Source organism: Sitophilus oryzae, unplaced genomic scaffold (assembly GCF_002938485.1).
Source record: "Sitophilus oryzae breed Bouriz unplaced genomic scaffold, Soryzae_2.0 scaffold_1218_pilon_pilon, whole genome shotgun sequence".
Taxonomy (NCBI): domain Eukaryota; kingdom Metazoa; phylum Arthropoda; class Insecta; order Coleoptera; family Curculionidae; genus Sitophilus; species Sitophilus oryzae.
Window position 1 is genome coordinate 816,686 of NW_022145858.1, and position 14,984 is coordinate 831,669.

The window sequence follows — 14,984 nt, forward strand, 5'->3', positions numbered from 1 at the left end:
CAAAACAATTTTAGACAATAATAGTAAGACATCTACAGGAAGAGGTCAAATTTTATGGCCCTACTTTGAAGAATTTCAAAATATATTCAAAGATGATAAAACAATTAATTTTGGACAAACAATTAGTTCAAAGGTATCAAGTGTAACAGGTCGGTGTGAATCTAATATTCATCCTATTTCATGATCTATATATATATACCAACTTGTCATATGGAAAATACAAGAAATATATATTATATCATCCTTATAATATTTTCTTTATTCTTATATCATTCTTGTATTTTCTATATGACAAGTTGGCACTTCTACCTTTATGTTTCAATGTATCTTCAATATGTATCTCATTCATTAATTGAAGTTAAACTTTCTTTATAGTAATTTAATAAATTTCTGTTATGTCATACGGTCAATGCCGAAAATGACGACATTAGACAGTTCACAGTTCATTGTAAGTTATAAACTTGTAACACATGGCTTGTTTAATAATTAATAAAACGTAATTATTAAAATCAAATGTTTAGTTTATTGTTATTATACTTGTATTCACGTAAAACTTCCCAATATGGCCGACTTCAGAATGGAAGGCTTGAAAACCAAAAATACCTAGATTCAAATCCATAGCTCAAATCGATTCTTCCAACCTTCCTTGCATTTCTTCTGTGGTAGATTATTCTGATCGACGATCGACGCTGCGGCCCGTGTTTGTGATTTTGAATATTTGTGTTTTGAGTTTTCTATTTGATTTTGTTCTGTGTTCTTTAATTTAGCTTGTAGTTCTTGTTATATAGTTATCGTTTTGTGTTTGTGTTGTTTGTATTTTTATAGTATTCGGTAGTTTAATAATATGGCCAGTACAAGCTTTTTTTTTAAAGGTAAGATCATAACCTATAACGCATCTCTGTTAGTTTTATTTAATTTAATATTTTTAGAAACATTTAGCAATAATCCGTTGCCAAATATTTCGGATAGTGATAATGAAAATCAAATGGATCAGGTATAAATAGTTTTAAGTGAAGCATTAATCATAAACAAAGTGATGACATTGTAATCACCTTTAAGAATGATGTTTTGTTTATATATAAATAATCTTCACTGCTCAAGAACTCAGGAATAGCCAGGAAGATATTCAAAATGTGTAAAGCACTTAATTTTTTTTAGGAAGCTATGTCTCATCCACAAATTTGTGGGAATAAACTAGCCCAGATATTTGTAAAAAATGTCTACAATTATTTTGTGAAGAATTTTCCTCATATAAGTCCCCTTCAGGTTTGTAATTGTCATATTTTTAGGATATGTAGATTAAAACTTATATTTCAGGAAACAGCACGGGCTTTACAAATTAGCTGCAAGTCAGTTTCGAAATATAAAGAAGGTCCAAAAGACGAGTTAGTTGGGAAGACTTTAAGACAGAAGAAGAAATTGAAGACAGCTGATGTTGGGAATGGCACCAAAGACCAAATAAGATGTGAAATATACAATATGTACAATAATTGTAAGTAGTTTTTATGAATCTATTTAATATTGCATTGTTTTTATATTTTATGAAGTATATTGTTTTTACTTTACAGCATACACAAAAAAAATTAGGAAATACAATTATAAACTTAAAACACTTAAGGTTTGTAATAGATATAGTTAGAATATCAAACAACAGGTATGTTGTAATGAGTTAGTAAATGCATGGTTCATATTCCAAGTTATTTCATGTAGAATTTCTCAGATAGTGCATTTATAAAAAAAAGAGATTAGAAAAATTAGATTTCATATAGTTATTTCATTTAGAATTTAATTAGAAAATGTGTTCATAACTTTACGGATGGCTTATATTCCAAGTAGTTATTTCATGTAGAATTTCTTAGATAATGTGTTTATAACTATATTATGAATGACTCATATTCCATGTAGTTATTTCATTTAGAATTTAATTAGAGAATATGTTGACAACAATGCTATGCATGGCTCATATCCCATGTTTCCAATTCATGTAGAAATTATTAGTGCATGTGTTCATAACTATACCTATTTCTAACATTATCTATGCTTAAATCATGAAAATAGAGTTGTGCCTTTGGCATGTGTGCTTGCAGGAATTATCAATATCATTAGGTGATAATATAATATATTTAACCATTTTTCAGTTGCATAGTATTTAATTTATAGTAAAATATATTTAGTATATAATACCATTAAACTTTTAATTATAATATGTAAATAATATTTTAATAGGTAATGTCTAGAAATTTTAACCAAAGTGCATAAGGCACATGTCAAAAGCAGGAATCTAATTATATGTTATGTGGTGTAACACTTTAACTTATAGCATATGAGACATGGTTGCTGTATTTATACATATTTATTTAGATTTACCAGTGACTATAAAATCCCTTCAAGCCAGCTTAATGGAAAAAGAAATTTACGGTGGTAGTACGACCAGCCTTGGTCGTCTCTTAAAACTATTGGTTTTTTTTTACAAAAGATGACAAACGCAGGGCTTTAATGGAGTTGCCTCACATAGCACATTTGAGAAGAAATTTTCTGCAAAGGTACTTTTTTTTGTAACTTATAACCCTAGTTAACTGATTAATTTCATAGATTTATTGCGAATGAAGAGTTGGGTATAAATAAAAACCCTGCATATATATTGATGAAACCTGGGTATTTTCAAATGGTTCATTTAGAAGATCATGGCAGGATGATGATGTAAGATCTGTAAGAAAATCCTCTGGAGAAGGACATAGGTATAAAGCATTACATTTATATGTACATCTGAAACTGGGTACAAGTGCATATATAATTCCAACATACATGCTAACTCTAACTTAACCTCTAAGTTATTATAATAAAAAATCACGCAAGTGGTGTTTAAGTTCGGGTTGCCAACCGTCCCTATTCCAGAGGACAGTTTTCTTTTTTGATCTCACTGTCCTCTTTTTGTCTCGCGTATTGAAAAAGTCCTGTTTTTTACATACCAAACTCAATATCTAAAAATGTTTGTGTATCGCCATCCAATGCTTTAAAAAATTGTTAATCTGCGTCTTTCCGCTAGTTCATTCACTCATTTGTACAGAAAATATGATGAAGAAATATTTTTGTAAAAGAAATATTTAATGGAAGCGATAATCTTGTTTTGAAAAAAAAGTTTTGTTAAAAATGGTTAGTTTTATTTAAACAAATTTTGAGTATATATATTGTTAAGAAAGTAAGAGAGACGATCAATTGCATACCATTAACATAACTTTTTGGTAAATTCTAGACATTTGGGCGAGGTTTCAAAAATGTTTCACCTGTGCTACTTTTTTACCCTCTCGTCCTCCATTTTTTATTTTGAAAGTTGGCAACCCTAGTTTATATTGTTTGTGTATATGTTACGGTTAAGGTCCGATGTCCGGTTAATGTCGACATTACCCGGTTAATCTCGAGAATAACACACAACAAAACAGCCAAAAACATAACCTAACCCAAACATTAACATGTTAATGTCGACATTAACCGGACATCGGGCTTTAACCGTAACATATACAGGGTGCTACAAATTCGAGGTACGAGCATTGGTATCTCGTAACCCGTAATAGATACGAAGATGGTTAAATTGGGGCAAAGTTGCGCCTTGAAATTTTCACCAAGATGCCATCAAAAAGTTCTAAAATTTCAAGGATTGCTGAGTTTTTGGAAAAAACGATATTTTTTGCAAATCAATTTTATTTTTTTCATGTCGTTACTGTTTAAAAAAATCAATAAACTAATTGCACATTTCGATAGCCACTTTATTAGGGGCTATCTGATAGTATTATAGATTTTTAAATTATCTGATAATTTGTAAGATACAGAGGCCAACTTGATTTTTCTAAATACGGACCTGCATTTTGTATTTCAGATTTTTAAAGAAATCGGCCTCCTGAATACAATGATGTGCCACACTTAATATTTTTTTGTTTCGGAAATTTGAACACAATTTATTTAAACTAATTTCAAGTCCGGCTTTGCTTTTTTTTAAATATTTAATCTATTCATTGTTACAATATTGAGGAGTTTTAAAACTGAACAATGACGTGAGATAAACCATTAAGTACGGAAAATCAAATACAATAAAATAACAAAAAAAAAATAAGATAAATATAATATAAACAATAAAATAATTTCCTCGGACGATGGATTGGGAATGGTGGAGTAGCATAATGGCCAGCGAGGTTCCTGAACCTGTGTGTTGACATCATTTGTTAAAGTGAAATCAATATAGGTATAGGTACCTCATCATTTACAACAAAGTGTACAAAATGCATTCGGAAGTCGAAAGTATAAGATCTTTTGAAAGGGCTATACATAAAATTAAACGAAAAATAAATGTGTGCAATAGGGAGGGTGGTATTAAATAAACCCTTTTAAACATGTAGAGCATTAGAAATTTGTTTGTAGGAGTTGAGGTATTTATAATAACTACGATTAATATTATGTATATTATTAGATCATACATTGAGATTTCAAATTCACAAAAAAAGTTAAAAATGATATATTTTAAATTGCTGACATGGATATTATTTATTTAAATCTTTTAATTGGCTCGATTTTCCTTATTGTTGCCATGAATATAATCAGGTTAAATAATTTAAAAATCCAGAGTCGGGCTTGAAATTATATTAAATAATAATTAAACAGTTTTGTTGTTAAAGTATCTAAAACAAAAAAAAATAAACTGTGGCATATCGTTATACTCAGGAGACTGAATTCTTTCAAAATCTTAAATAAAAAATTAAGGTCCGTATTTAAAAAAATTAAGTTGGCCTATGTATCTCACAAATTATCAGATAATTTGAAAATCTAAAAATACTGTCAGATAGCCCTGATAAAGTGGCTATGAGAATGTTCAATTAGTTTTTTGATTTTCTGTAAAAAAGTCTCTGAAAAAGTAACAACAGGAAAAAATAAAATTGATTTTCAAAAAAATTCCGTTTTTCTAAAAAAAACTCAGCAATCCTTGAAGTTTTTTGAAACTTTTGATAAAGCATGTTGGTAAACATTCCAAGGCGCAACTTTGCCACAATTTAGCCATCTTCGTATCTATTAGGCTTTCCGAGATACCAATGCTCGTACCTCGAATTTGTAGCACCCTGTATATCTCTATTAAGAAAGAAAAAAAGCAGAATAATTATTTTATTTCAAACGTTTTGCCCATAATTTCACGAGGATGTAGTTTTACAGTTTTTGAATTTAATGTGTAATCATGAAATTGATTTTAAAATTTTGTTATAAACAGGCATGACCCTTAGTACCCTTTTTTCAGTAAGTTCTGCCTAATTCAATATCATGCAGAAGTAGAAAAATATAAATTAAATAGATAATGTGCTCTACATGTTAATATTTTACTTCCTTCACAAATAAGAATTTACACTATAATAATATTATTAATTTCTTTTTTAGATACATTGTTCTCCATGCTGGATCTGAAGAAGGGTTTATAAAGGATGCTGGCTTGTTATTTAAATCCAAGACAAGCCAGGGGGATTATCATGGTGACATGAATTCAATTAACTTTGAAAAGTGGCTGCATCAACAATTATTACCAAATTTGAAGAAACCTTCATTAATAATATTAGATAATGCGGCATATCACAGTCGTCAACTAGATAAATGGCCCACCAAAACCTGGAAAAAGAGTGATATTCAACAGTGGCTTCGCTCCAAAAACATTAGCTTTCCAGAACATTCTACATTGGGTGTGTTATGGGATGTAATTAATAAAATCCCAAAAAATGATAAAGTATTTGCGGTAAATAAAATTATAGAAGATGCTGGTCACGAAGTATTGCGTTTGCCTCCATACCACTGCCAATTTAACGCTATTGAGTTGGTATGGAGTCAAACAAAAAGATACTATGACCAGCATATTCTCAAAATAAAAAACCCAGAGGAATGCTGGAAAGCAGCTTTGGAGCAAGTCACTGTGGAACAATGGGCAAATTATGTGGGCCATTGTACTAAATTAATTAAGGACACATGGGAGAAAGAGAAATTAATAGTTAGTGTCCAGAAGCCAATCATCATAAATCTAGATGATGACTCTGATGTGTCAAATGACGAATGAGGTGGATAAATGATGAAAGATCTTTTTATTTCTCTTTAAAGAAAATGCAAGCTACAGAAAAATGAACGATTACATTGGCTAATTCCATTTTGATCATACTGTATTTGACTAATATTTATTTCTTAGTCTCAAGCCATTATCATTTATTGATACCAATAGTAACACTAACCTTTCTTTTTCAAATATGAAATTTCACTCTCCTGTTAAGGTAAACATTTAGAGATCTAACAATCTGTAATTGAAAAAAGAAAAATCAACTTATTTAATTTACAGCTTTCAAATTTAACCATTGTTGTAAGAACGTCAACATTTTATAATAGACCTTTCTGCTAAAAAAATAACATGCTCTTGAATAGTTGTATTTAGATATTTTAAATACTTTCTTTCTTTGTTCTTTGTATTTTTTGCTTCTGACGACGGGAGGAGATATACTTACCTCCTGAAAGGTTAAGTATATTTTGTTGGTTTTCTCTCTTAGTAGGCAAATTTGTTCACTAAAATACAATGACAAATTGGTCTCCGTTGGATCAAAGCAGTGGTGTTTACAAAGACTACCGTTTATTTGGTAGATTTTCTTCCAGTAGCGAAAAACCCAGAACCCTTTTTTGAAGAAATGAACCCGCTAGAAAAGTATAGATATTATTTTCATTGTTGTAAGTTCTGTCAAAATAAGTTTAGTATATTTCACATCATAGCATATCTTTTCTGAAAATATCGTCATTCTAACAAATGCATAATTAAATTATCGAACTAAGACCCAAGGAAATAATGTCATGTATCTTTCCATTACTGAGAAATGATTATCATCCAATTTAGAGTCAAATTTTAGATTAGTTTTTGTTACATGTGGAATTAGCCTGATGTGACCATTATGTGATGTGAAAATTATAAATTCTGTCACCACATCCAGAATAGTGTTAAATTATTTTTAGCAGTCGGGAACAATATATTACTTTAAATATTGGATTCTAGTGATGGGCAAAACTGTTATTTTTAGATAACAGTTGAAACTGTTATAGTTATTTATAAAAAACAGCTTAAAATAACAGCTTAAAAATAACAGGTTTCTTTATTTTATTGCTAAATATCTGAAAGAGTATGAAGCGGTCGCCGCCAGGCGTATTAACGCAGTTGCAAGTTGCTACAATGACATGCTCGGTGGTAGTATTTCCAGGGTGTCTAAAAATTTCCAAATATCGATTGTTATCTAAAATACCCCTCTAAAAACGGTCGTTGTTTACAAATAAGCGCTGTTTACAAATTGCGATATAAAAAAGCCAAAATTCCGCCACTCGTCTATACGTATACATTCCGATCTACCTACGCCTTGCCCCTCGATCGGCGTAGATCCTGAATTGCGTAGCAGTGTACAGGGTGCATCTCACTCGACGGGCAAGAAGCTCTTAGTTATAATTTTACCATTTGTGGTCAAAAAATAGCAATATAAGAAAATGTGTAGTATATTCTTCATAAGTAAACCAACTATACACTAGAGTTCGAATTAGTTTTACACTTAAACTAGCGTGTACCCGCGACTTTGTCCGCGTCGAATTAATAATTTGTAATGGTGATGATAAAGCAAAGCAAGAATTTCTATTGACATACAAACTAGATAAAATTTTCTCACATTTGCCAAAAATAAGCTTTAAACGTCGAGCAGTTTAAGCAGAATCGTGGTTAATCAATTACTCAACTTTTTGGAACACCCTGTATTATTTTTTAAAAAATTTCAAAATATGTAAAAAAAACAAAATAAATTATGTGTCCAAGCGTTTTCCTGAAAGACTAACCGTTTTTAAATAACAAGTATTGTAATATTTGAGGGGCGTTTTCACCCTCTTGGAATTTAGGATTCGAGAAACCCCTCCTTATCGAACCTCAACCTCACAGTCAATCCGTTTGCCAAAATCAGCTTTAAACGTCAAGCAGTTTAAGAATCGTGATTACTCAATGGTCACATTTTATGAAACACCCTGTATATATTTTTAAAAATCTTAAAATATGTAAAAACAACGAAATAAAATATACGTGTTTAAGAGTTTTCCGGAAAACTCACCGGTTTTTAAATAAAAAATATTCTATTATTTGAGGGTGGTTTCACCCCTTTGAATTCGAGTTTCGAAAATCCCTTCTTATCGAACCTCTGCACCCTAAAGTCAATCCGTTTTCCAAAATCAGCTTTTTACGTCAAGGGCTTTAAGCAGGATCGTGATTAATCAATGACCAGATTTTTCAAAACACCCTGTATACATTTTTAAAAAAAATCTTAAAATATTATTCTGAAAATTTTTTCAGAATAAATAAATACCTAAATATTGAAACTTAATAACGTACTGAAACATACAGCGCCATAATATCTCGACCTCCGCCCGTTATGCTCGTAACAGGTTGAAAAACAATATATCTACAACAACTGATGCGTTATTCTCCAACCTGTTTCGAACTTCCATCGACAATCGACCGATGCAGCAGCCTTCCTTTCCCACTCCTGTTTTCTCGACCGCCAGGCGTTATGCCCGCAACTGTTTCAAAAACCTGCTTTTTTTATATCCTATTATTTTTAAGCTGTTATAAGCGCAATACGACCGTCGACGGGATCGACCGAAGCAGCTACGTTCGCCGTAGCGCATTCCCCCACTCCGTTGTCTGTTGTCTCGCCGCCTGTATCGATGGTTGACGAAATAACAGGTTTTCCATCCATACTAGTTGTTTTTGGAATTGCTTCGAGCAGCATAGAATTTCGGGGCGGTGCAGAGCGCCGACTTCGTTTTTCGTTTCACGAGCGGCCGATCTCTACGTGTCTTTATTTTATATCTGTTATTTTTTAGAAGTAGTAACGGTTGCGTTATGTTATTTCTAAATAATTGTTATAAAATAACAGATAGTTAAATAACAACCCATCACTATTGGATTCCTACTACAACCATACCCCAAGCTAAAGACAAGCCAAACATTTAGTTTATAAACCTCAACTTAAACAGATTTCCTACAGCACCTTACAGATTTCTTTACTGAGCATAATCTGCATAGATCTGAAAAATGGACCTAACTGGAAAATACAGATTCATTATTGATAATGGAAAATGCAGTGAAAATAATGAGGCACCTCCTGTGTGATTGTTCAGTGCAAGTCTACATGAGGGAGACAGAAGAAAAAAGTATATTAAAAAAGCTTGGGGACACTGAGTAATTTATAGATCAGAGATGAGAGAGAGTTTCACAAAAGCTTTGAAAATGTAAAAAGGTTGGTGATGAGAAGCCACTAGCCTAAATGACAAAATATTACGTCTATCTCTCAAAATACCAACAAATAACAAGTATTTGGATAGTGTCTGGTAGTTCCCATAATTAAAAAACGTTATTTATTGCCAAGCTTGTAGAGCAGTGTTAGTTTTTATATGTAACATTTGATTTATTAATTCACTTAGAATTTTTGAATGGAGTGGTTGATGTTGCCAGATCATCTATTACCCCTGTAGTTCTTTGCTAATGAATTGTCTTCTGAAAGAGTTGATGTTCTAACACATTATCTTAAAGCAGTACTTCACATTGTAAATAAAATATATACATGCATATACTAATTATTTATCTAAATTGTCTTGAATGTGTTGAAGTAACCTATTGATTCAAAAATTATTATTTATTTGTTTTACAGGTACTGCTCGTTTGAAAGGAAAATTATTTTATAAGCAAAATTACGTATTATAGTACGCTCTATACTTAACCAAATTCTTTATACTTCTCTAGTTGATGCATATGCATTTTTATTAGGTGTACAAGTCATTTCTGATTCCAAACCTAGTTTTAAGTTACTTTCTAATGTTTTTCTGGCAATTTAAAATAAGTGAATATTAAAAACATTTTTTGGCTTTTCTGATAAGAGTGACATTGGGCTTAATCTGGTCAGTTAGTGGTAAGTATTAATTTTTATTTTATAAGTATTGGGTTTATAAATAACTTAGTGACACCAAAATAGGTATATTATTAATAAAAATTAAATTATGATAATAAACATGAATGGCATGACAATAAATCTGTATTAGTTGGGCTGCACTCTAACTTACAGTTGTAAATATTACTTTATATTCATTCTTGCAGTTTGCATGGATTATGGATGACTATTTTTGTATGTTGATATTTTAAATAAAGCATATTTAATGAGTTTTTAAGCATTTCTTTTTTTCCTTATTATGAGTGAAATGAGTAGCTATGAGATATTTAGCTTAAGAAATAAAATTAATATAGTTTAATATAAATAATATTAAACTGTATTATAAATATAGTTTATTATATAAAATATATAAATAATTTTGGAATATAAGTTAGATTAAAAACAAGTAATAGAAGTTTCATATTGTATATTAGATCTGTAGAGTCTATACATCTGTACCGTAGAGTTAAACAATCGTAAGTCTAAGAATCAAAGTTTATATAGAAACTTTCATAAGTTATACATAATGTATTACCTTATATATATATATATATAACTTTTTTGCTAAAGACTTGTACAGTTTAACAGTATATAAAAGAACTATTTAAATAAGAGTTTTAATAAAATATGTAGCTGTTTTTGTACACTTTTGAATTGATTCAGTTTCTGATTAACTGTAATGAAATATAAACAAATTAAGAGAAATTAGGCGATCTAACAACTCTATAACAATGAAACCCATCATCCTCTCGTTAAAACATGAAAACAAAAATTCACTTTCTATAGTTCTTACGTCCCTTTAACTGATATATAAGAAAAAATGGAGTTAATATTCTCACTGGGAAAGTTTATAAAATACCTTTAAATAAAATCTCTTGAGATCTGCGGTAAAATACCTTTATTCTTATTTAAATAATTTGAATAATTCAATGTTTTTATTTATGACAACCACCTAATAACCAAACTTTTAACCTAACTGCTTTAACGTCAACTTGACAATCCCGAAAAATATTATTAACCAAAGAATATAAGTTCTGAATTCGGTAACGCCAACTTATTTTTCATTAAAAAAAAATTACCAATTTTCGTAACTAGGTCGGCCATATTGAGGAACTTTTAAAAGAATTGTACTATATCTCTTACGAGTTATACATGGTGTCAGGTTGCTAGTGAACATATGTATCGCATCGAGTGTGTGAAAAATAGTAATTTTTCGACTGGTTTTTTCTGTTGAGCTCATTGCTTGTTGTATGTGCCGCTTGTAAACAGAAAATTTAAGAAATGGATAACTATTTTAAACCTCCAGACCCGCTCTTGCTAGACGGGAATATCTCAGAGAGCTGGAAGAGATTTTCTCAAAAGTTTGACTTGTTTTCAAAGGCCACCGGACTAGAATACCAAGAAAGAAGAAAAAAGCAATTTGGCTTGTTTTTTGTCCTTAATTGGTGACGATGGTCTAGACTTATTTAATAGTTTTTCGTGTGAGGCAGGTAAAGATAAGATTTTGGCAGAAATAAAAAAGAAGTTTGAAGATCATTGTGCTCCGCAGAAAAATGTAATTTTTGAAAGGGCAAAATTTAATACGATTGTACAAAAAGAAGGTCAATCTTTCGATAGCTTCTTGGCCGAGCTGACGAAGGCAATAAATGTTTGTAGAGCCACAGAAACTAGTAAAGACCAAGTGAAGACATTAGATAATGAATCAAGACTAAATGCTGTAAGAGCTAGTACATCCAGAACCGAGTCCAGAACTTTTATTAAACCAGTTTGTGATAAAGACCCAAATAAGCCTTGCAAGAGTTGTGGTTATAAACGTAAGTTTGGAAATAAGTGCCCTGCTGCTGGAAAAACCTGTGCAAAATGCCAAGGTCGTGACCATTTTGCCAAGGTGTGTCCAAATAAAAGTGAAAGAAAAGTCATAGAAATAAAGTCTATAAGAAGAAAGTTAATTGTGTAGACAAAGAGTCAAGGTCCGAGTCAACTGAAGAAAGTGACCATGAGTTTTACATAAGTGCAATCAACTCAAGTGGTAGAAGTAAAAGTAACACAGAAACTATGTGGACAAAGGAAATATGGATCAAGGGTAAGCCTATGACATTCAAGCTAGACACGGGAGCAGAGGTAAGCACACTACCTTTAAATGTTTTAAAGAAAAATTGCCCTAAGATTGCCTATATACGCAAGACAAATGTTACATTAATGTCTTACGGTGACCCAAATTTTAAACTACAATGTTTTGGTGAAGTAGTGCTAGAGTGCAAAGTGAAAGAGTGTGTAGAAAGTTCCTTTTGTTGTAGTTAGTGCCCAAAGTAAAATTCCTCTGTTAGGGTTGCAAGAATGTTTAAAATTAAAAACTGATTGAACGAGTAGACTCTTTAAATAAACCAAGCGTTTTTAAAACGTTAGATGATGTAGTTAGTCAATATGCAAATCTTTTTGAAGGGTTAGAAAATTCCTACACAACATCATATAACATTAAAAACAAGATGCAAAACCAAAAATAAATGCTATTAGGAGAGTGCCTAATATTTAACTAGAACCTCTGAAAAAAAGTTATATGATCTTGTGTCCAAGGATATCATTGAAAAAGTAGATAAACCTACAGAGTGGGTACACCCCCTGGTTATTGTTGAAAAACCAAACGGTGACCTTCGTCTCTGTTTAGATCCAAAAGATCTGAACCAAGCTATACAACGAGAACACTTCCTCATTCCATCATGTGATGATATTGTTGTTAAACTGACAAACAAAAATTTTGTTACTGTCCTAGACATGAAGGATGGGTACTGGCAAGTTGAGTTGGATAGCCCAAGTGCAGATCTTATGACTTTTGGTACACCATTTGGTCGTTTTAGGTTTAAGAGACTAGCGTTCGGTATATGTTCAACCCCTGAGGTTTTTCAAAAGAAAAATTTTGAAATATTTGGAGATATCCCTGGAGTAGGACTGTATTTTGACGATTTGATTGTTACAGGTGCCACCGAGGCTGAACATGACCAGAACCTGAAATGTGTATTAGAAAAGGCTACTAAACATAACCTTAAATTTAACAAAGAAAAAATTCAGTTCAAAAAAGAAAGTGTTAAGTTTATGGGCAAAATCTTTTCACATAAAGGTGTTGAAACTAATAAAAAATATGAAAAAGGAAAAAGAAACTTCCTGAGTGTAAGGCAGATGTTTTAAGATTTTTAGGCATGGTCAAATACATAGGCAAGTTTATACCAAATCTTTCTAAAATAACTGCACCCTTAAGAAATTTAACAAGAAATGATATTGAGTTTGAGTGGACTGAAGAATGCAAAAATTCTTTTAATAATTTACTACATTTATTAACCAATTCCCCTGTTTTGACATATTTTAACTCAAAAATCCCCATTGAAATAGAGACAGACGCCTCTAAAGATGGGTTGGGAGCTTGTCTTTTACAAGAAGGCAAGCCAGTAGCCTTTGCATCGCGCAGTTTAACCAAAACTGAGCAAGCATATGCACAGATAGAAAAAGAAGCATTGGCTATTGTATTTGCTGTAAAAAAGTTTCATTACTTTATTTATGGTATGCCTACTAAAATTTACAGCGACCACAAACCTTTGGAATCAATTTTCAAAAAAGAATTACAGTCTGCTTCCCCAAGAATCTTAAGAATGAGACTTAAGCTTTTAAAAATATAATTTACATATTTGCTATAGACCTAAAGTTAAACTTTTACATGAAGGCCACCTAGGGTTGAAAAAGACAAAATCGCACGCCAGAAAAGCATTTTATTGGCCTGGTATTACAGTAGATATTGAATCGTATGTGAAAAACTGTAAAATTTGTGAAAAATTTTCTAGAAAAAATCCTAAGCAAACACTTTTACAATACCCAATACTTGAAAGGCCATGGGAACGTGTTGGTTCGGATATTTTCACATATGCTGTTCAAAGTTATTGTGTTTTGTTCGATGCTTATTCAAACTGGCTTGAGATTTTGTCTATACGAAATAAAAGTGCTGAGGCTATTATTGCTCAAATGAAACCTGTTTTTGCCAGGTATGGAGCCCCTGATATTCTTGTCACTGACAATGTACCTTATAATAGTGTAAAATTCTTAGAATTTGCTAAGGATTGGAACTTTACTCTTGTCACTCGAAGCCTAGAATATCCACAATCAAATGGATTGGCTGAAAAAGCTGTAGCAATCGCAAAAAAACTTCTTAAAAAATCATTGGAGGAAGGAAAAGGTGATTTATGTTCTGCTCTATTAAATTATAGGAATTGTACATTAAAAGGGATGGGCTATTCACCATCACAGCTGTTAAATAGCAGAAATTTTAAGACTAAAGTTCCAATTACTTGTGATTTATTACAGCCTATGTTGTGTGTAAATGTAAAAGAAAAAATTCTTGCTAAACGCAAAATTAATGAACAACACTATAATAAAAATGCTAAAAGTCTAAAACCACTTAACAAGGGCTGCAATGTTACTGTATTAAATAACAGAAATAATGTTTGGGAACCGGCAAAGATTGAAAAGTTACATGATAGTCCTAGATCATATATATTACAAGACTGTAGAGGCAACACTGTCAGAAGAAACCGCATTGATATTAAACCATCAGAAAACCCTTTTAAGTTAACTGATAATTCATTTGAGTCTGAAACTGAAAATTCTAATTCTACTGACAGTGATGTTACCCCTTTAACTATACCTAAAAATAGTCATTCTGAGCTAGATGATTCTAAGTATAAGACACCAGAAATGCATGCCCCCTTGCTAAAATTCGAATCACCATTATTGACTAATAATACAAGAGTTCAAACCTCTAGATATTGACGTGTAGTTAAAAAACCAAAAAAATTAAACTTGTAAGGGGAGATGTATAATATGGTATTATATTTATATTCAAAGTATTATACAGGGTCCGGCAATAGTGCGTCAGGTATCTGTAGCTCCTAGAATAAAAAACTTGAGAATTTTGTTTAAGTGCAAACCTAA

At 31.3% G+C, this 14,984-nt stretch overlaps 3 protein-coding genes across 3 annotated transcripts; all 3 read left to right on the forward strand.

The window, feature by feature from the left end:
• The first annotated feature begins 520 nt into the window (after window positions 1-520).
• Window positions 521-2,199, forward strand: LOC115874069. Its single transcript, XM_030889131.1, has 5 exons — window positions 521-872; window positions 930-994; window positions 1,159-1,266; window positions 1,318-1,492; window positions 1,569-2,199. The coding sequence occupies exons 1-5, from the start codon at window positions 845-847 to the stop codon at window positions 1,637-1,639; spliced, it is 447 nt and encodes a 148-aa protein (XP_030744991.1). The 5' UTR covers window positions 521-844; the 3' UTR covers window positions 1,640-2,199.
• Window positions 2,200-2,629: 430 nt separating this feature from the next.
• On the forward strand, window positions 2,630-6,947 carry LOC115874070. The gene is made up of 2 exons (XM_030889132.1): window positions 2,630-2,738; window positions 5,416-6,947. The coding sequence occupies exon 2, from the start codon at window positions 5,513-5,515 to the stop codon at window positions 6,077-6,079; it is 567 nt and encodes a 188-aa protein (XP_030744992.1). The 5' UTR covers window positions 2,630-2,738; window positions 5,416-5,512; the 3' UTR covers window positions 6,080-6,947.
• Window positions 6,948-9,155: 2,208 nt separating this feature from the next.
• Window positions 9,156-13,193, forward strand: LOC115874088. The gene is made up of 4 exons (XM_030889153.1): window positions 9,156-9,237; window positions 11,501-11,824; window positions 11,968-12,131; window positions 12,585-13,193. Exons 1-4 carry the CDS (start codon window positions 9,156-9,158, stop codon window positions 13,191-13,193), a joined length of 1,179 nt encoding a protein of 392 aa, XP_030745013.1.
• Window positions 13,194-14,984: the final 1,791 nt, after the last annotated feature.